The 21,043-nt window shown below is 39.9% G+C and overlaps 1 protein-coding gene across 1 annotated transcript in view; it reads right to left on the bottom strand.

Moving 5' to 3' along the window:
* Positions 1–1,581: 1,581 nt before the first annotated feature.
* The window catches only part of HIF1A (hypoxia inducible factor 1 subunit alpha), a 37,118-nt gene continuing 17,656 nt past the window's right edge, over positions 1,582–21,043 (bottom strand). The window contains exons 5-15 of the mRNA XM_063440429.1: positions 11,910–12,022; positions 10,662–10,864; positions 10,354–10,460; positions 9,702–9,849; positions 7,401–7,624; positions 7,028–7,290; positions 6,773–6,895; positions 5,559–5,944; positions 5,025–5,133; positions 3,586–3,718; positions 1,582–3,384 (exon numbers count right to left, since the gene is read on the bottom strand). Of these exons, the coding sequence (XP_063296499.1) occupies positions 3,233–3,384; positions 3,586–3,718; positions 5,025–5,133; positions 5,559–5,944; positions 6,773–6,895; positions 7,028–7,290; positions 7,401–7,624; positions 9,702–9,849; positions 10,354–10,460; positions 10,662–10,864; positions 11,910–12,022 (1,961 nt within the window). The 3' untranslated portion in view covers positions 1,582–3,232. The remainder of the gene's footprint in view (positions 3,385–3,585; positions 3,719–5,024; positions 5,134–5,558; positions 5,945–6,772; positions 6,896–7,027; positions 7,291–7,400; positions 7,625–9,701; positions 9,850–10,353; positions 10,461–10,661; positions 10,865–11,909; positions 12,023–21,043) is intronic.

Here is a 21,043-nt window from a genome sequence, read left to right as displayed (position 1 = left end):
ATAAAAGGGAATCATGACATGTCACGTGTCCTTAAGGGGTTAAGCATAGAATAATAGCACTATTTAGCCACAGCAGCAACACAGGACACAGTATTGAAGAGTGTTTTTTTTCCCTAAGTAAAGAGATTGCAGTTACACTGTGTGTGAGCAAGGGGGCAGCATTGCTTTAAATGATCATATACACTTTAAAAAGTATACCAATGCACGGATACATATTACTTTATTATTTATATAGCGCCAGCAAATTCCGTAGTGCTGCACAGTGTGTGCGCGTGCACCTTAATACTAAACAGGCTGATTCAAACAACTCAAAAAGTGTAACTATCAGAAAAAAGCTTGCATCATTCAACTGGTACGGAGGATCCGGATGCAGAATGACCTTTGGATTGTCCTACAAAAAGACATTACTGGCTGGTTAAATATTCTGTGTACAGGCCATATATAGACAACATCCTGCAGACATTCAAATGACCCAGTTGTTTGTGAGTTATTTACACGATTTAATTGCTGCCCCAGGACACAGGTTGTGCAATATCATGTAGTGTAATCTACGCAAGTAAAAAGTCTGCAGAATATGAATCACCAATTTATCAAATACAAAAAAGGTCAGGAAAAGGGTGTTTAAATATCTGGGGATTTCCCAAACAGCTACAGGACACAAGGACAGGGAGTAAAGTCTGTGCCAATAGTAAAAAAAAAAAAAAAAAAAAAAAAAAAAAAAAAAAAAAAAAAAAAAAACAAACATTGGTGAGCAACACATGGACCATACAAATTGAATTAAACCATAATGTGCTTCTAGATGAAACAAACAATGCCCCTGTTACATTAATATTCACAAGTTATACTGAGCATTTTGTGTGTGTTATTGTATGAAGATTAAACTAATCGCTTGTGTCCATCGCTGGGATCTGTAAGGCTGGGCAAAGTCATTTTACAACTCTTGTATTGGATTTCGGTTGATGTATAAAACCCAGACATTGTCGCAATCACGTACATTTACCATTTTCAAAACGGTCAGAAACTTACTGGTAACATGGCAGTTTGGAAACTGTTCAAAGATTACCCAGAAAGCTATAATTTAATTTCCAGTACATGGCAACAATGTGTAATTGTCAAATGATCGTAAGCGCATGTTGCACCCTTCTTTAGACGTCCAGATCATCACAGAGAGAAAATGTATAACTTATTGTATTGACTCATTCTAGCCTGCAACATGTTCACTGGGAGGCCTCATGGATATTACTGTCCCGGTTTGAATTTGCATAGCTGAATAAGTCCATTTATAAGCAGTAGGCCCCCACCAATGTTTTCATTGCTTTATTGGGAGTTCGAAATTTCGAGAAGTTGGTCCTACACAGCTTGGACTTCACTTTTCCTAAAGCCTTATCTTAGTCAAAGATCCCAAATAAAGTATATACAGGTAAAAATACTGTGTACATGTTTTCAGAATTATTCTGGAGTGCAGCTTCGAGGACGTCAATATAAAAATATAATATTCTTCATTTACAAATCTAAAAAGCTCTTTTCTGTTTTCAATAGGAATCACGTAAAACAAAAAGAATGGGGCTGTAAAAGAAATCATCCGTTTAAAAGTTGTCTTTATTATAAACAGTAACAACATAAATAGACAAATTGATGAACAATATGTGGCCTGGTCCACGAAAAATGTTTATTGATGTAATAAAACAATAACAGTTAGTGTTAGATCCAACCACAGACACCAAAAAAGGATAGATTGAGAACAAAATCTGCACAATCTAATGTACAATTACACTTAGCAGATGCTGGAAGATACAACTATTAAAATTTTTAAAAAATGAAAAGAAGAAAAATAAAATTCTAAATACAGGTCATAGGTACTGAACATTTATATGAAAATATAAAGATGTTCATAGCGAGAAAAGTGCATGAATTCAAATGCCAAGCAAACGTTACGTACTATGCATTTTTACTAGTCTGCGTCGATCTGTGTGTTACACCGGATGAGCAGAACATTTACATTTAATATGCTTACATGATTAGCAATGATGCTTACAACTACAAGCAGGGATTTTCTTAGCTGTCACACAGTCTACTTATATTGGTCTCTCTTTCTAAAAGAGAATGCATTGCTACATGATTCTAAAAATCACACCAGTTTACATCCATCTTTAGAACCTGTTTAAATGGATTAAGGTTTGAAATCTCTGCTGTAGCCATCAACTGGGTTACATCATAACGTTGCTAACAAAGTTACGTCAGGCCATAACAAGATTTCGAAATAATAAAACCTAAAATAATAAAAACCATAAAATAAAAACCACAAACAAAACAATTTTATAAACTAGTCTTAAAAATGCATAATATATTGCATGAATAACTGCTGGTAGTTTTTTTGTTTTCTTAAGAAAATATATATTGTGCGATCGTGACTACAATGCACCGCTGGCAAAGCATTGTTTTGTTTACTGTGCAGTAAAAAGTACAGACAACATAAGATGATCTGAGAATCTAACACCTAATGGAATCACAAATGATTAAACTGTTGTACTGTGATTAATCGTTTCAAAGTGCACCTGTCATGCAAAGATGGCACATTCAAGATACAATTATCTACGGACCTTGCTAGCCAATTTGTTGGCAAAGGTTCAGATAAAATGTTGTTAAAGATCCCAACTTACAAATAGTGGCAGAGATCTATACTTTAGCTAATTCTGTGGGGGGGTGCACATGTCCATGTACACAAACAATGGCCACCTTGCAGCCACGAACTTGTGAGTCCACAAAGACATGCACACGGTCCACAAAAGAATGTCAGGAAAAGTGTGTCATCTCATACCTACATATGTTGGTGATTTCAATTTCTACAATTGAATTATTTACCAGACATTTTGTGAATGACAGATTCACTTTAAATGATGTGTTTGACAAAGTCCCAATTTTTTTAAAAAAAATAATTAAAATACCAAAAAAGAAAACCAAACAAAATGTGCACATTCTGAATGTGTGTTAGTTTATATATTGGTATGAAGTATATGTATTTGGATATATGAAGTATCAACATTTTATTTTGCTTTGTAACAAAAAAAGATGAAAAATACAAAGGAAAGAAAGACCTAGGAGTTGAAATGGATCTAGCTGGAGTAGTGCGGTATTGTAGGCAGGTTTCTAAATATCAGATCTAGAAAATATAAATATGCTGCTTTGGGTGATGAAGGTTCACCAGTGTCCAAACATTGAAGACAATAAGAGATCAGTTAGCTTGATCGAGAGCCTTTAATAATTCTTCCCCCTGTAGGAGGTTTCGATTTCCTTGTATGGGGGCATTCACTTCGCAGTCATAGCTAGTCAGTTGTGGAAGCCTGGTACCATCTACAGACTGGCAAAGCAATCGACTGCCCATATCTACAAAGTGCAAAAAGAAAGAACAAATTAATATATATGTTAGTAAGTTGTGGTCCTATGAGCAAGATAACTTCTGTTATAACACAACCACGATCACACAAAGCATTACATATGCATTCTGCCTTGAGAGGTCTGATCTGTCTATTTTTAGCTTTCGTAGTGCTCTAACATTTTCCTTAAAAACATTTTAATCCTTCTTACCAGTTGATAACAGAAGAATGGTTCTCTGCTCCGCTCCACTTGGTCTTTCTGTACCAGAATCAGAACTCTTCACACGCTTCCATAACAGAGGAGAGTCTGACTCCTGATCAACATTTATTTTAAATAATGTTCCCTAAAACAAACATTAAAAAAAAAAACGTAAGAAAATGATATTGATAGATATTTCAGCCAGGATATTCCACAGAAGATATTCACAAGTCTAGTCTCTGTTGCTACACAGCACTCACAGGAAGGAATGAGTAAAACAATGTTTACAGCAAGTTTTATGGGAAACATAGGCAGAGCAACGCACGGCCAACCATCCTTTCTGGAACACTTTAGTAAAGGTCCTGACTGTGTAGGAAGTAAAACACACCAATGCATTTGCAGTTTAGGCACTATTTGGCATCCGTTTAGCATTTTTGAGCTTTTCGTTCCCAAACACTGACAGCAGTCTGCAAAGATTGTCGTTTAAACCTAGAACAATCAAAACCTCACTGCTTCAGCAATGGTGGCAACTAGAAAGAGTTTGGTAGCCACTATAGCAATTCATAGCCAGAGCTCCTTGGACAGAAATGATGCAGACAAAGGTTATACCAAGAATTCTGTAAGAATAGCCTCGTTATAGCAATAAACGGTATCCACCCAGCAGTAAGAAGGTAATGCAGGTGTCCTAATGAGCATTGAGATATAAGAGGCTTGTGTGATGTTTACTCATTATTTCACATGATTTTTACTTAGAAACACTGATTTTTTTGTTTTATTTAATTTTCATTCTCATCACAATAAAGAATTATACATACAGAGAACTAGCAGCAACGAGCACACAGATGCGCCAAGTGGCAAGCAGAACTCATCGGACACAAAGAAACCAATAAAGGAAGAGGCGTAATGTGGTTTGAAAAAGAAACTCCATCAAACAGCACTGATTATTTTAAAGGAATATCCCAAGCACCATAACCACTAAAGTGGCTATGGTACCAGGAGTGTGCCCTGGCACCCCCAATGTAAGCAGACAAACTATTTTGCTTCTTACCTGGGGTCTTCCAGGGTCCAGTCACTTCCATAAGAGAGCCTTAAGTTCCCGTTGGCTCTCCCGAGGTAAATGTTGCTGTGCAAGGCCAGCTTATTGGCTGAGAGCATCAGCTGATTACTTCCGGGCAATGAGCTAAGCACGGTGATGCTGGGTTTAGCTCGATTCAAAGAGCTTCCGATTCTCAAAGAAGATAATTTGCCAAACTGTTAGCAAACAGACTACAGTGGAGGGTGCTATAGCACTCCAGCGCGTTGCAGTGGTTCTGGTGCATGGAGTGTTCATTTAAACATTGAATCAATGGAGTGCCAGAGGCCGTGTGCACTAATATAGGATTTAAAGTCCAGTTATGAAACACATACAAACCATGTGAACTCCTACACAAGAGAAAACAAAATGCACTTACAATTCCCACTGCTTGGAACAAGGAACCCTCGTTTTCAATTTTGCGTTTTCTCTGTACATTGTGTAAAGCAATCATTTTTGGACTTAATTCTTCGTCCAAAGTGCCAGGCCTGTAAGATTAAAGAAGGACAATTGATAAAAAGGAATAGCCACATCTCTGACATGTACACAATTGCATAACTTTAAATAACTTGTGTTAACCTTTTTATTAAAATGTTTAAATTCCTCTTAAAGATTTTACAAATGACAAAACACTCCAGAAAACATGGCAAAGCCAGGGCACACACTGCATATCAGGAAGAAACACCATGAAAAAAATAAAAAAAATTCTCTTCTCAGTATGCGCTCTATATGCTGATGGTCAGGTGCCATGGCCAGAGCTTAGAACAATCTACGCCTCTTTACCCAGCTTCTGGATAAAGAGGCGTAGATATAATTTTATTTTTCAAAAAGTAAGGGAATGGACAGGTTCCCTTTATTAAGTGCATCATTTAGAAGTAACGTAATGCTGGAAAATAACATGAGAATGATATACCTCTTAGCAAAAAGAGCCGGTAAACTGGGAGTTCCTGGGCGGGACCGTTCAGGCGTAACATTTAATTTGTCTGTTCTCATTGGAGAACTTGTACGGCTTCGGCTCTCGTTATATGGAGACGACGGAGCACTGGTGACATCTTTCATGGACTGTGCAGGTGACTGGATAATAGTGGTCTCCAAGTCGCTCACTGCTTCTATAGTAAGTGGCTTAAAATCACTGGTGGTTTGGGTTTGAGACGACTGAAACAGGTTAGTGATGCTTCCCGTGGGTTGTGAGTTTGCTGAATCACTCTCCAAAGATGAAAGCTGTTCAAACGTTCGCAGCTGGAAGTCATCATCCATTGGGATGTACGGAGCCAGCATTTCCAAATCCAAGTCTGTTTCCTGGAATAAATGAAATGACTACGTCAGCGTGCATGGTTATCCACAATTCAGAAGGGCTCAGAAGTAAAATACGTCCTCACAACCACACTCCACATATACCTCCCCCTATTACTTCACCAGTCACCAGCTAGTATATGGCTAGAACCCTTGCTCTATGGAACACCTAGTCGAGTGATGAAAGAGCATTTAAGGAAATCAAATTAACAGGAGTGGGGAAAATATTAACAGACAATCATAGTAGGAGTAACCCAGAAGAAATCTGTAGCCCCACGCAGCACCTACAGCTTAAAATCATACACCTTAAATTCATATCTCCCCAGCCAGCATCAAGCATGTATATACATCAAACACACGCACTATATTACTTTTTTTCACGTTCCAGTTATTTGTTGCAAAACTCTGTCAAAATAGCAGAACTAGGAAAAAAAATCTCCAACTCTGCAGTTTTTGGTCAAACTTTGAAAGTCAAGCTCAGGCAACACATACACACTGGTAGCAAAGCAAGCAAAAAAAAAACACTCACTGGAAAACGCAGACAGGAGCTCAGGGTACTAAGACAGTAGCTTCTCTCTACCCTTTATGCAGAACTGTTTAGATTCACTGCCTTTGTCAAAATGTAGAATTCAGCAGTGTTAAGAACTGACTGGCCAATATACTTTCAACGAGACTCAGGATAGAGAGTGGTGGTAGGTCAACACCGAGTTATTACATCATTGAGTCTAAGAGTCTGTTTAATTAGTCTATTCCGGACAGTGAAGGTTCTTACAAGAATGTCCAAATGTTTCGATAAAACAATCACTTTGTGTATAAAAATAAAAGGAAGCAAACCTGTGTAGAATATTGGGTTTTAGCATCTTTGTCTATGGCAAAAAGTTTCTCCACCAAGTCCATTTTGAATTCAGTTGAAATATCATTGTCGACATTGAAGCAATACTCTGCTGGAGTACCAGGCTACAAAAGGACAATACAAACGACATGGAAATTAGCTGCCAATGCAAACTGCTGACAAATGAAATCACTGATAAAGAATAGTGCCCTCTACAGTAAGACCGGGCCATTACATTCTTATCACTGAATGCTTACCTCTGTGGAGCTCTGACTGCTGCTAATGTCTGAAGGACTGCATGGCTTGGACTGCTGGGGAACAGTGAATGCAAGGTCCAGCGGTTCCACAGTATTCTCAATTTTTATTACAACTTCTCTGTTTAAAGCAGGATCTGCATTACTACGAAGGGGCTTCGGTTTATCAGGATCTGGAGATACCAGCATGCTGTCCAGCTGCTTATTTGTTGGGTGCAGCATTACATCATTGTAAAGTGGTACATCATCAAACTGCTGCTCAGAGTCTTATGGAGGTTAAAAAAAAAAAAAAAAAATGGAATGAAGACAGTCCTAGCCTGGTCTGCCTTATGGAGACGTAAAGTGAAAACGTATAGAAAACAGAAAAAACACTCACCACTTTGACCAAATTCCAATGAGACAATTTCATCCCCTGCATCTGGTGCAAGAAACGTCAAGGAGTCGGAGGTCTCCTTGAATTGATCGTACAAGCTCTTGCCATCAGTCTCTGTGTCTCGGTTTGTAAAGATCTCACGCATTTTAGTCTCAGCAGATTCCACTGGGACTAGGATACTCTCTGTCTGGCCCAGCGACAAGACCACATCCTTTTCTACAATGCCACTAATGATACAGAGAGACAGGTTCTCATTAAAACGCAGGCATCTGCTATGGTAAAAATCATTAGCATTATCACAAAGAGTCAAGACAGACTGAGGGCAGGTGAGGGTGTCATGCCACCATTGGCTGTCTAATGCCAACATCAGATGTCAATTTTGTACAGAATTGACATTAGCCAGCCCGGAACTTCGCTCTAGGGAAATGATACTGTGGAGTTACATCTTCAGCATTTAATTAATCTCAGTCTCTCAAAGCGAAACACTGCATATACAGACTTCAGGCAACATGACTACTTCAAATCACTGGATTGATCATGGTGCTTAGAGAAACCATTTAAAGTTAATAACAATGCAAAAGTAAGTTTTCAGGGAGATCTCTGAAAGTCTACACCATTTTGTGTGTTAATGAAATCCTTTTTTTTGTCTCAAGATGTTTAGGGTGGAGGAATTTGGGGCATGCAACACAGACAACCGTCTCATTCAAAAGCATTAGCTTTGAGACAGTTACCTTACACTCTGCAGGCTGAAAAACGTGGGTAAAGATGATTTTTCCTTTTAATATTTACCTACTTCTTTCTTATACATCACACACCTGCTCCGGAGGGAGACGGGACACCGAACTAACAAATCATTTTCCTATCCCTAGGAATGCTGGAAAGGTGAATTGGGCGTGCTTAATAGATTTTCACATGTGAGGTAGAAGATCTCTTCACCTTGCAAATCCCGACAGGGGGAGAAGAGAGGGAGTCTAATCAGTGTGATTTCATGTAAGGCAGGTTCCAGTGTCCGGTTTCTCTTTCCCTGCTGAGTTACTCACTACAGGTAGTATAAGAAGCTTGCTGCTTCTACATGATTATGTCCTGTTTCAGTCCTTAGTGGACACATTGAGGGCTGAAGAAACTCCACTAGCTGAGAGGCATGTCCACCAATGCAATCTGACAAAGTTTATAGTAGGTTTATAATTGTTTATTACATACTTTTTAAGGTTTATTTATTTATTTATTTATTTGCTTTATTCTGGTTTGTAAATTTGTTTAAAAGGGTTTGTTTGCGTGCTGGTTTAAAAACAAACAAAAAAATTAAATCTGGTTGGACTTTTCTTCAGATTCCACATGGTGGCAGTGTTGTGAAAAGATCTATAGGACTTTTGTTTCAGGATGTGTGCTCTCGGAAGACAACAGTAAGCCGTTCTAGTATTTTAAATAGACTTACGGTTGCTGCCACCTCAAACTTAATTGTACTCTTTCAAAGGCTGAAAAGCTGGGTCTACTGAGAAACACATGCAATCCTACAATCTTGAAATACTAACATAAGCTAGACAAGAGCTGGTGCATTACATGGCATCGGTCATGCCCCAAACAACTCCTGGTCCTTAGACTGAGGAATACCATTCTATCTATACATCGTGTTGGCAGTTTTGCTAGCACAATGTATAGAGAAAGAAAAAACCCTATTTAAAACTAAGCTTTTCTTCCAGTTTATCAATGTCTCCCACAGGAAGTCTTTCTGATCTCCTAAGCAAAGCAACTACTGTGCATGCATTGTAGTTGCTGTGGAAACCCCCTAGCTAGCACTTCATCACTCTGTTTAAATGCTCCCACACTGGGCAAGCCAAGCGGGACAAATCCCCAAAGAATGGAGGTGAAGGAAGAGTAGAGGGTGGCCCGGAGGTGGATGTCACATGAAGAGTAACGGAGGAGAGACTAAATCTCGATATTTTACATTAAATACATCATAGGTCTTTGGATTATAAGGTGTATTCAACGTGTATAGGATGATTTCAGGTAAGTTGAATTTCTGACAACATGTTCACTTTAAAGAGAAACTCCAAAAAGTCATCAAAAAAAGTCAATTGATCCATAGGGTTTCGTGAATTAAGCTATTCGTTGCAGCACAATTGAAATGATGCCGTAAAAAGGTAAGATTTTTTTTTAAAACAGAATTATTTTGGACTTTTAATATCAATTGAACAAGGTATTTTTTTGATCAAGCACTGTAAGAAATTAAATGCAACAAGGGATATTTTCTATACAATATATTATCAATAATTAGACGAAGAGCCCAACTTTGTGAAAACTTACCTCAAAACATAATTAACGCAAACAATGCATTGGGGCTGGGAATTCTTTGTATTGTATATAACAGTTGCTTGGGTTTCGACCCAAACATAGCCTCCTTTCTGGGCCAGCATCCTGTACTGTCCTGTAGTCACTTGCCCTTTTGCAAACACTGAAAACATAAATCAGAGAACATTAAAATGCTTACATAGAGTCCAAGGTGGGTGGCGGTGTGGGGGGGGGGGAGTAGGGGTACCACTCCTAAACACTGGTATTACCTAGCACCCTATAAGTTTTATACATTTCTTACTGCCCCTGCAGTGCTGCTTCATTAGAACACGGATTCTGAGGTTATAAAAAGTATACTTTAATATTAGAATGACAACACTTTCCCCTCAAATATTGCATCTTTATTCATTTTTCAACAATTCTTTAATTGCTGCAGGTTTCCTTTAATCTGCTTAAACGAATGGTACATTTAATTCACTTTACCGTTCCCAATTTTTATGAGTGTTTGCAGAATGGATGTGGAAGCAGGTTGTTGCGCTACACATATCTTGGGGCAATGTGGTCGTTATTCTTATGTTGCTGTATTTGCTTTCTCACAGATAACATTGTATACTCTCCTCCAATAGAGGGCATGGCATAGTTCAATAAAAAAGAATTAAATACTTACTGTCATGGTGGGCTTTGGTCAGATGATCTGAATCCAGGGCATGATAGTATTCGTAGACTGAACGACCTATGAGGTCATCCGGTTCATACCCCACCAACACGGTTACCCTAAAATGAAAAGGTGAAACCGATGAAGTTACAGAATTAGGAGAATGTTTAATGTTCATCAAATCAGACAAATGTAGAGGAAATTATTAAACTAGTAGCTGGGAGGAAACGAATTGCATCACACCCAATCAGACACAATCATATTTTAGTTTGTGGTGTGTTTTAGGCACATTATGTGTGTGCTAGTTTACTTGGCATTACCTTTCATCGCAGTAAGAAAACTTCATGTCAAGACTGTGGCGGCTGAGGAAGGTTTTACTGTCCAGTGGAAACTCAATATTAGATGGGTGAGGAATTGGTTCACAGATCAGCACCAAGCAGGTCATTGGTGGCTTCTTGTATCCACAATGGTTCTGTCCACTGCCAGCATCGTACACACGCATATGCCCCGAGCAGTGGAGAACCTGAACGAAAATAAAAATATATAAACATAGAATACCCATAAGGAACAAACATCTCCAGATCTTGAGTTTTACCACCTGGACTGTTAAGATTAGGTGTATAACAGAATGACTGTGTGTGAAACACGTCCACCTTATCGGAGCAGTCTACTTCAGCTCCCGTGTGATACACAACATTTTAAATGACAACTGTCACCTCCGCACTATTTAATATAATGATCGTTTCATCAAGTTTTAAAAGGAAATAGATTCTGTGTTAAATGAAGTATATGACAATAAATAAAACTTTTAGAAACTCTCACATGCACCTTGGGTCAGACAGTGTTTGAAAACTGACCGTCTGTATGGTGTTGTTACCAGCCTCACTCCCTGCACAATGTAGCGATGTTATCAGACCCACTAACAGTCACAATCAAAGATGGTATGACCAAGGTGCATCTAACATGGCTGAATGATACTATCCGAAAGTTAGGGTGTGAATTGCTCATATTTTTACATATACTTCATTTAACTAAGAATCCATTTATTTTCTAAACTTAAAGAAATACTCACTATATTAAAATCTAATGTTAAGGTGACAGTTCTTTAATAGTTTTTTGGAGAGAAATCCTCCATTCATAATGCATATAGATCCCATGACTTCTAGGCGACATAGTAAATCCCTTTAGACTTTCTCATATTGATTGTTGGAATTTACAGAATTCATTTAAATTAATCAGCACTTATTTTACCGTGGAAAACGAAGAAACCGCTTTAACTGGGAAGCTGATTGCTATCACCTATAACCGTATTCCGTGATGGACCGATGTAGGTCCTCTATGTTTGAAGGGTTGGAGCATTTTAATAATGACAAACACAATGACGCTCCTGCTTTGCAAATATAGCTCCTGTACAGATTCCCATCACGTGGGAGATGGAAATTATTACTGAATTATCTGCTCAGCAAACCAGAATTCAAACACAAAGCACATCATACCAGTAACAGACATTAGTATTAGCTAGCGGTGCCATAACACAAGCAGAATTTTGCTTTGTAAGGATTCCTCACCTTCCATGTGGCAGATTTTATATTCACTGTTCTTCCTCGACTGGTGAGCGTGCACTTCATACGGAGGAAGAAGCTCCGTTCTGTGATTTGCTCTTTGCCTTTTTTTGCTGGACCTTTAAGAAATGAGAAAAAGAAAAAAAGAAAAAAAAAAGGTGTCAATATTGCCATTTGCTTCTTCCTGAGAAAGAAAATTGAGTAGATGTGTTGCAAAAAAATTGCTGTTTAGAAGAAAAAAAAATCTGTATTAACCAGGGACAGAGGAAGTACAAGATATTCCAAGATTTGTACAGCCCTTGAGGGAATGGTTTATTTATGGTCATAGAATCTGTTACACCAGAACAAAATGTAACCTCTCCAAACTCGACCATAGCAGAATGCATAAAATGATTTTTTTCCCAACATAGACATGTTTCCCCACACACGGCCATGGAATGTGCCCTACAGCATAGTGCGTTTCTGTGCAGCTCCAAATCAATTACCATTTATTTCACTGCCATTTTTTTAGTTTGTTTAAATAGCTAGCATTCCTTGTTCTGGATCAAGCATGAAACAGATTTATACATTTTCTCAGTAATTAAGTTCCCTGAATATATTCACTAGTAATTAGAATGCTTCGTTCTAGCACTCCTCGCCATGACGCAGTTATTCTGTGAGTGGCACATGCTACAGATGAGTGGAGTGCAAGTGTTATGGTACTTTTTGAAAGTAAACCAAAATGTTCAAAGTCTATCTGTTCCTGTCCAAATCTGAGATGATTAAATTGCGTATACGCAGAAGTAAGCTCACACTGACACATGGAGTTCAGGTTGAAAGCACTTCAGAAAATTTAATACAATCTGGTTGGAAAACAGTTGTGCAGATCTTTTTAAAAGCAAAATGACATCATCATTGAATATCAGATAATAACTAATAAACATCATTGATTGGATTAAACATTATGTGACTAACTTCGTGTCCACCCACCAATATTATTAATTGGCTCAGGGGTTTGAGTGACCAGCTAGGTGTCCTCCCACCGGGAGGTGGTATTGTTCTGGACAAGGGTGTGGACAGAAGGCTCAGGCGCCATCTTTCCCAGCATGAGGTTTACTCGGTGGAAAGGGGGGCTTGAGCGTCATTTTACACAGTCAGTGATATCAGGCCTCATGTCCAGGTGCAAGGTCTCTTATGAATAGAACATTTCATTACTACTGTGTTCTCGTGGCCTTCAAACTATACTATCTTACAAGTCCTAAGGAGTAGCCGCAAGTCTTAAGGAGTAGCCAGCACCTCCTGGTACTTGTCCTTGTAGGAAACACGGTCTTTGTCTACTGTATTAATTGGGTTGAGAAGTTCAGTCACGTAAGGTAGTTTTAAAATGAACAAGTTAAGTCATGAGGACAAAATGGAGGATTTGAAGAAGTCAGGTTAGGAGGACAAAATGGAGGATTTGAAGAAGTCAGGTTAAAATGGAGTTAGTACAATAATTCAATACAAGTACAATAATAATTTTTAATAATTCCACATCAGTCCCCCCTATGAAATGTTAGATTCTAAGAGATAAAACTTTATTATGTTAGTATCAGAAGACGTGTTAACCCAAAGGCACAAAAAATGACTGGAGTAACGGTTCTCAAAGTCTTCTTAGTTCTTCAGAGGGACATCATAAATAGACAAGCTTACATTACCATATGGACTTGTGTTATCTGGAATATAGGCACAAGTAGTCATGGTGACAGGTAAACGTTGTTGGTTGCAATAGATATAATAAATGCAAATCAAAATATTATTATTATTATTAGCAGTGACGGTTGGGAAAATGGACTCAAACTTTCCTTTTACTGCAAAATCATCTGGTACCCCCCTTGGCACACCTATGGCATCAATATATATATATCAATCAAACTTTCCCTTTAGAGGGGTGCTCCTCTTTATGTTCTGAAGCATGAATGTGGTGTGTCAAGAGTACCTTGTCATGTATTATGTGTATGGACATAATAACCTTGGCTAGGGCGCATTTGCTTATGCATTGTAGTATTAAACCTGTCCCACGCTACATCAGCGTAGGTGGACTCGGATCATTTAGTCAATATTAATATCACCACAAACTCAGGATGGGCAAATAATCCTGAGGGAGCTTGGCGTTTGGATCTCTTTAGCTTCACGAGGTCTCCTTTTGGGGTCCTCGGCTTTCCATCGATGGCAGGTGGTCAGGCATTATTATGGCCATCAAACACCTACTTGCTGGTATCTTTTTATTTAACAAGTCATTTTTTTTTTTTTTTTTTCTTTAGAGTCAAAAGTGTGTCAAAATCAACAAATGTCACTTCTCATGTTGCAGAGAGAGTCTTGAATCTGGAACAATGAATCCACTGAGTGATCTCTGCAACTTTCACAATGCATTACTGGGTATATGGTCTTGGATGTCACATTGATGACCGGCTAGGCTTCTGGCCATCCTGACAAAATGTCTATGATAACTAGTGCATATTTGACCCAGTAGCTCTTTGTCACCTGGATTCTTGAAAGGGATATTGAGAGTTAGCTAGGTGCTTAGGGGTATTTTAGAGATCAAAGAGTTCATGAGGGTCTTGGATAGGTATAAAGTTCCATGGGCTCACTGCCCAGTACATGTTTTTGGGTAAACAGAGCTTAAGAGCGTTGGAGTACAGCCCGTCTTCAAGGGTTGCCCCTTTCTGTTTTTCCAGCTTTGTATTTCTTCAGGGTCAGTAGCTGCTTTGTCATTCTCTTAGAAGCTTGAGATCTGTAGGTAGGATCTACATGGTGAGTATAGAAGTTTCTTTAGCGGACACCATTCTGTCCACTTCCCTTGGTGCACTTGTGGCTTGGTTGGCAGCTTTCAGTCAGCTGAGTGGTGCTTCTTATCTTCCAGATTGATCCAAAATAATGTGCTGCACCCAGGGCATGTCTTGTGTCAGTGTAGATATTGGCATGTCTTCCTTCAGGCATTTTGTATGCCACTGAGAAGGCTGTCAATTCAGCGTCTTGAGCAGATGTGAGTGAGGAAAGTGAAGGTGCTTGACGTACCTGATCTTCTGTAGCAACAGCAAATCCAGTATGGTACCTTTCCTCTTTATCCGCAAACAGAGTGGAGTCAGGATCTGGTAAAGCTACTGCATGCTCTGTTGAAAGGTGTCTTGTTTCTTCTTTCATCTGTTCAAAGCAACCATGAGGAGCAGTAGAAGAGGTTTCCTCACCTATTTCTGTGTGAGATTGGGGGGTATTTGTCTTTCTATTCACAGTTCTCTTGCTGACCCCCCTCTGTAGAGATCTGTAAATTGAATGTTCATGTTTTGTTCTAATGAGTCAGGTTCCTTTCATGAGATTTCTGGGGACTTAGTGTAGAAAAAACATGAGGGACAGCCACCTCCCTTACAGGTGTCTTACTTCCATGGGAATCTGGGTCAGGACCGCACTATTTCTTTGAGAGTGCCCAAAACAGTTCTTTCATGTCTGAATAATTTTAATTTTTCGTTAGTGTGGTATTCCCCCCTGGGAAGTGGCGGAAGAGTGGCCAGAGCAACTTTTCTTCAAAATATAATGTTGTCAGGTAGAGGCAGAGTCGTCTATGAGTGGAGGAAATTGGTAAGGAATAAGAAGGGAGGAAGCATATAAAGGATACAGATATGGTGGTGGGGAGATGGAAGAATGAGTAGCGGATAGAGTGAGAGGGAAGAAGGTGGAGTAGGAGGAGGAGAAGGAGGAGTAGAGGAGAAGTAGGAGGAGAGAGGAGAAGGTGGAGTGGAAGGAGAAAGTGGAGTAGAGGGAGGAGTAGGAGGAGGAGTAGGTGGAGTAGAGGGAGGAGTAGGATGAGGAGTAGAGGAGAAAGGAGAAGGTGGAGTAGAGGGAGGAGTAGAGGAGAAAGGAGAAGGTGGAGTAGAGGGAGGAGTAGGAGGAGGAGTAGAGGAGAAGTAGGAGGAGAGAGGAGAAGGTGGAGTAGAGGGAGGAGTAGGAGGAGGAGAAGAGGAGAAGTAGGAGGAGCGAGGAGAAGGTGGAGTAGAGGGAGAAGTAGGAGGAGAAAGTGGAGTAGAGGGAGGAGTAGGAGGAGAAAGTGGAGTAGAGGGAGGAGTAGGAAGAGGAGGGAGGAGTAAGAGCAGGAAGAAGGAGTAGGAGGAGGAGAAGGTGGAGTAGAGGGAGGGGCAGTAGGGGAAAGTGGGGGACTGCAGATGAAGGGGAGGGATTGGTGGGAGGAATAAGCGGGGGTGGGCAGGTAAGGGAGCAGACAGGTGATGTAGCAATGGAGGAGACATCAGAAATCAAGACTAGGTAGAAATGCAATGGAGGCTGCAAATAGCCCATGTACAACAACTATTAACTGGCCCTAAGCGTTCCCTAGAGAAAAATAATAAAAGGCTAACATGCTCATCTTGTCTCCACAAGCCTCGAACGTTTCACTCCCATGGGTGGCCCATGATGGCTTGCCCACCACTTCTCCACACGGGGTCTTGTGCCCGCGGAGACAGACGCTATCCCTGACTCTTGTTCTTAATTTAATAATTTATAATCTAACATCTCAAAATGTAATTTCTACTTATATCACAAATATACATTATCACAATTTTATGTCTCGTAAATGGGATAAAATTTATTCTACTCTTTACTGATAATGTATTTTTAAAACATACAAAATAGACAAATAACATTGCCTTCTGCAAAATAAATGGAAAAGATAATGGAGATTTTGTTAAGCTTATAAATGGCTACACATTAATTCACATTTCTTGTACTCCAGTTTCTGGCTGTTAATGACAATGTACAATGTAATAGAGCAGCAGGGAATGCTAGCAGAATGCTTGGTTGCATAGGGAGAGGTATTAGCAGTAGGAAGAGGGAAATGCTCATGCCATTGTACAGAACACTGGTGGGACCTCACTTAGAGTACTGGATACAGTACTGGAGACCATATTCTTCAGAAGGATATGGATACCTTAGAGAGAGTTCAAAGAAGGGCTACTAAACTGGTTCATGGATTGCAGGGTAAAATTCACCAGGAAAGGTTAAAGGATCTTGACAGGTATAGCTTGGTGAAAAGACGAGACAGGGGAAATATGATAAAAGCATTTTTAAATACATAAAGGGAAACAACACAGTAAAAGTGGAGACTATATTTAAAAGAAGTAAAACTACCATAACAAGAGGACATAGTCTCAAAAATAGAGGGACCAAGGTTTAAAAATAATATCAGGAAGTATTACATTACTGAGAGGGTAGTGGATGCATGGAATAGCCTTCCAACTGGAGTGGTAGAGGTTAACTCAGTAGAAGTGTTTTAAGCATGCGTGGGATAGGCATAAGGCTAAGCACTTGCTGCTAGTAACAGATCTAGAATTAATATACTATAATGCCCAAAGTCTCAATTCCTACGCATATGCAATAATAAAATATCTGGGCTTACAACAAAAATTATGTTAGTCAGTCTTTAAACTTGGCTTATTCATTTGTTCAAGAAATCTTGGTTTATTAGAACTTTCTTTTAGTAAATGTTCTTTAAGATAACCCTTCTTTCAGCATGTTATCAATCTTTGTACACAAAGCTAAAACACACTTGTTACTTATACATGAAACGATAGACATATATATTCTATCTACATATTAACCAATACTTGTCACAGACACCTTCCTGACACAGGGAAACTAATAGCAGGATAATCCTAGTAACCGTAACCTTTTTGTTCATAATATATGGGAATTAAGGAAGACAGCATGTCTTTAAGATAGGATGAGCATGACACAATACACGGGCATATGACCTCACTGATATGGTAAGGGCAGAGTGAGGGCAGGAGGAGGCGTGGGTACTAAGGACAACCTTCTTTTGTTCTAGGGGCCATTTTCTTTTAGGGCATTTCAGCTGACAAATGAAAGCAATATACATGTAACAGCCCGTGAAGCTTTGAAATAACATGGTGCAAAAATAAAAAAAAATAAATAAAAATAAATAAATAAATAAACTCACGGAATGCAAACAATATACCTACAGCCATTAATCACTTTTCCTCTTCACAATCTAGCTTAACAACTTTGCATATTCCCTCTATCCACATTGCATAGCAATGCAACAAATCACACTTGCCTTTACATTTTTAACTCGTCCAAATAATTCTCTATTCCTGCATCAGATTCACTTTCCTAACCTTTGTAATAAACACTGAGCTACATCCCTGGCTCCTTATCTTATACAACAGTCTTGGAGAAAATACTTTGTTCCATTGCTAAATCTTATTAGTTTCTGAATAATTTTACTGAACGCTGAACTGAAAAACCAGGAATGTCACCCCTCCCTCTCCCCCCTCGCGTCTCACAGAAGGCAAGGAGAGAGCCAGCATGAAGTTTTTTAACCATGTCAGCGCTGGAAAGACAGTTACGTTACAATTATTGCAAAAGCAAAGGGACACAAAAACACAACATTTAATAATACTCTTTAGTAAAACTCAATACAAAACCCCCACCCTCTACCAGGGTAATGGCTAACACAAAATACAAAAACAATTATTATAATATACATACATTCTTAACCCTTTGTGATCTAGTTCTTCCTCAACCCTACCTTCCTGCTGAATAGCATTGCTACTCTGTACCAGTAAGCTTGCTTTCTTCTCTGTCAGTAATCTACCACATGAAGGCACAGCAATTTTACACACTTTAGCAATCTCTATCTTCAACTAGATCACACGCGCTAGCCAGCCCTTATTGGGCTTTTCTAACCCTGTTCCATTCCCCTCCTATACAGGCGTCCCAGATATAGGGGGAAAAGGTTTTAAACAGTGTCTACAATGGTGGACTGACACTCGAGAGGGGTGGGTCCCCCCCCAGTGCGTCTTTCCAAAACGTAGACTAGTCACTAATTGGAGGTGAGAAGTGTGTGACCAATCACTTCTCTCACAATAGAAATAGAAGAGGATAGAATAATAATATAGGAAGTATAGAAAAGGTAAAGAGTAAGGAAAAAATCCTTAGGGACAGACACAGGAGTTTAAATGACTCCACATTAAACAAACAACAGTACAGTTGAAATACAGTGCATGCATCACAGTTCAAATGAAATCAACAGTAATCCCTTTCCTTCTACATGTGCTTACTCCAAAGTCACCTTTCTCAACCTCGTAGTGTCCCCGCTCGGAGAACGACTTTCATAAGTCTCACTACCAGCGGCCAAGGATAACAGCTAACACCGGTCCGAAATCCTTTCCAGCCTCCCTCTACTCTGCAGTCCACAAGAATGTGGCCACGTCTATCCTCATTCCCGTAGTGCCCCTATAAAACCCACTTTATAAGTCTCACTACCACGTGATGCGAAAAACAAGCAATACCTGCCTGAATTCCCCCAGGAAACAAAGTCCCCTGCCACAAGGCTAAGTCTCCTACCACAATTAAATAATCAGTGGGCCCTCAGCTCAACTAGAGCCGAAGGGTCCGGGTCAGGACGTCCCCAACTCAACTAGAGCTGGATGGTCCGGGTCAGGACGTCCCCAACTCAACCAGAGCTGGATAGTCCGAACGCGCACAGTGAAGCTAGCTAGGCTATCAAAGTGACACAAAACGGGATCACAGGGAAACTGTGATTCTACACAGATCCCACAGTTCCACAAACTTCTTTTTCCTTACAGCCACAGCCACGAGGCTCCTAAAAGAAGTAAACAGGCAAAGAAGACCCCCCAGGAACACATCCACGGGTCAACCCCTCTTTTTCCTTACAACCACAGCACCGTGGTTCCTAAAAGAGGTAAAACAGGCAACAGAAGACCCCCCAGGAACACATCCACGGGTCAACCCCCCTTTATCCCAAAAGGGGTAAAATACAAACAGACAGACACACTGAAGACCCAGGCAAGTCCCCTCAGGTCCACCCCCCTTTATCCCAAAAAGGGGAAAACAAGCAAGACAGAACCCCAGGCAAATCCCCTGCAGGTCCACCCCCCCTTTATCTCAAAATGGGGAAACAGGCAAACAATTCAAACACACCCAGGCAACAGATAGACTAAAATGCAGGTAAACAAATGAGTAACGAGACACCGGGCAAGATATTACCTGTCTTTGATGTCCTCCCGGGAAGCAGTCACAGACACGTGGACGGGTCAATCAAAGGGGCCGGAACATACCGGTGGCTCTGCAGAAGTCTCTACCGTGTACTTGGAGGTGATCAGTCTCCCTTCCTACCCCCAGGATTCCCCCGTCCAACAGCATCTTCCTTAGGACGGCTCACCGGCCAGACATAGCCCGATGCCCCACGTTGGATGCGCCAAGTTGTTATGGTACTTTTTGAAAGTAAACCAAAATGTTCAAAGTCTATCTGTTCCTGTCCAAATCTGAGATGATTAAATTGCGTATACGCAGAAGTAAGCTCACACTGACACATGGAGTTCAGGTTGAAAGCACTTCAGAAAATTTAATACAATCTGGTTGGAAAACAGTTGTGCAGATCTTTTTAAAAGCAAAATGACATCATCATTGAATATCAGATAATAACTAATAAACATCATTGATTGGATTAAACATTATGTGACTAACTTCGTGTCCACCCACCAATATTATTAATTGGCTCAGGGGTTTGAGTGACCAGCTAGGTGTCCTCCCACCGGGAGGTGGTATTGTTCTGGACAAGGGTGTGGACAGAAGGCTCAGGCGCCATCTTTCCCAGCATGAGGTTTACTCGGTGGAAAGGGGGGCTTGAGCGTCATTTTACACAGTCAGTGATATCAGGCCTCATGTCCAGGTGCAAGGTCTCTTATGAATAGAACATTTCATTACTACTGTGTTCTCGTGGCCTTCAAACTATACTATCTTACAAGTCCTAAGGAGTAGCCGGCAAGTCTTAAGGAGTAGCCAGCACCTCCTGGTACTTGTCCTTGTAGGAAACACGGTCTTTGTCTACTGTATTAATTGGGTTGAGAAGTTCAGTCACGTAAGGTAGTTTTAAAATGAACAAGTTAAGTCATGAGGACAAAATGGAGGATTTGAAGAAGTCAGGTTAGGAGGACAAAATGGAGGATTTGAAGAAGTCAGGTTAAAATGGAGTTAGTACAATAATTCAATACAAGTACAATAATAATTTTTAATAATTCCACATCACAAGGATTTGCCCAAACACATCAGGTGGAAATATGCACTGAGATTTGTGTGTGCAAATTAAAGTA

The sequence above is a fragment of the Pelobates fuscus genome, chromosome 13 (genome assembly GCF_036172605.1).
Source record: "Pelobates fuscus isolate aPelFus1 chromosome 13, aPelFus1.pri, whole genome shotgun sequence".
In the NCBI taxonomy this organism is placed as follows: Eukaryota; Metazoa; Chordata; class Amphibia; order Anura; family Pelobatidae; genus Pelobates; species Pelobates fuscus.
Note: the sequence above shows the minus strand (reverse complement) of the source record. Positions and strands in the feature narration are given on the sequence as shown.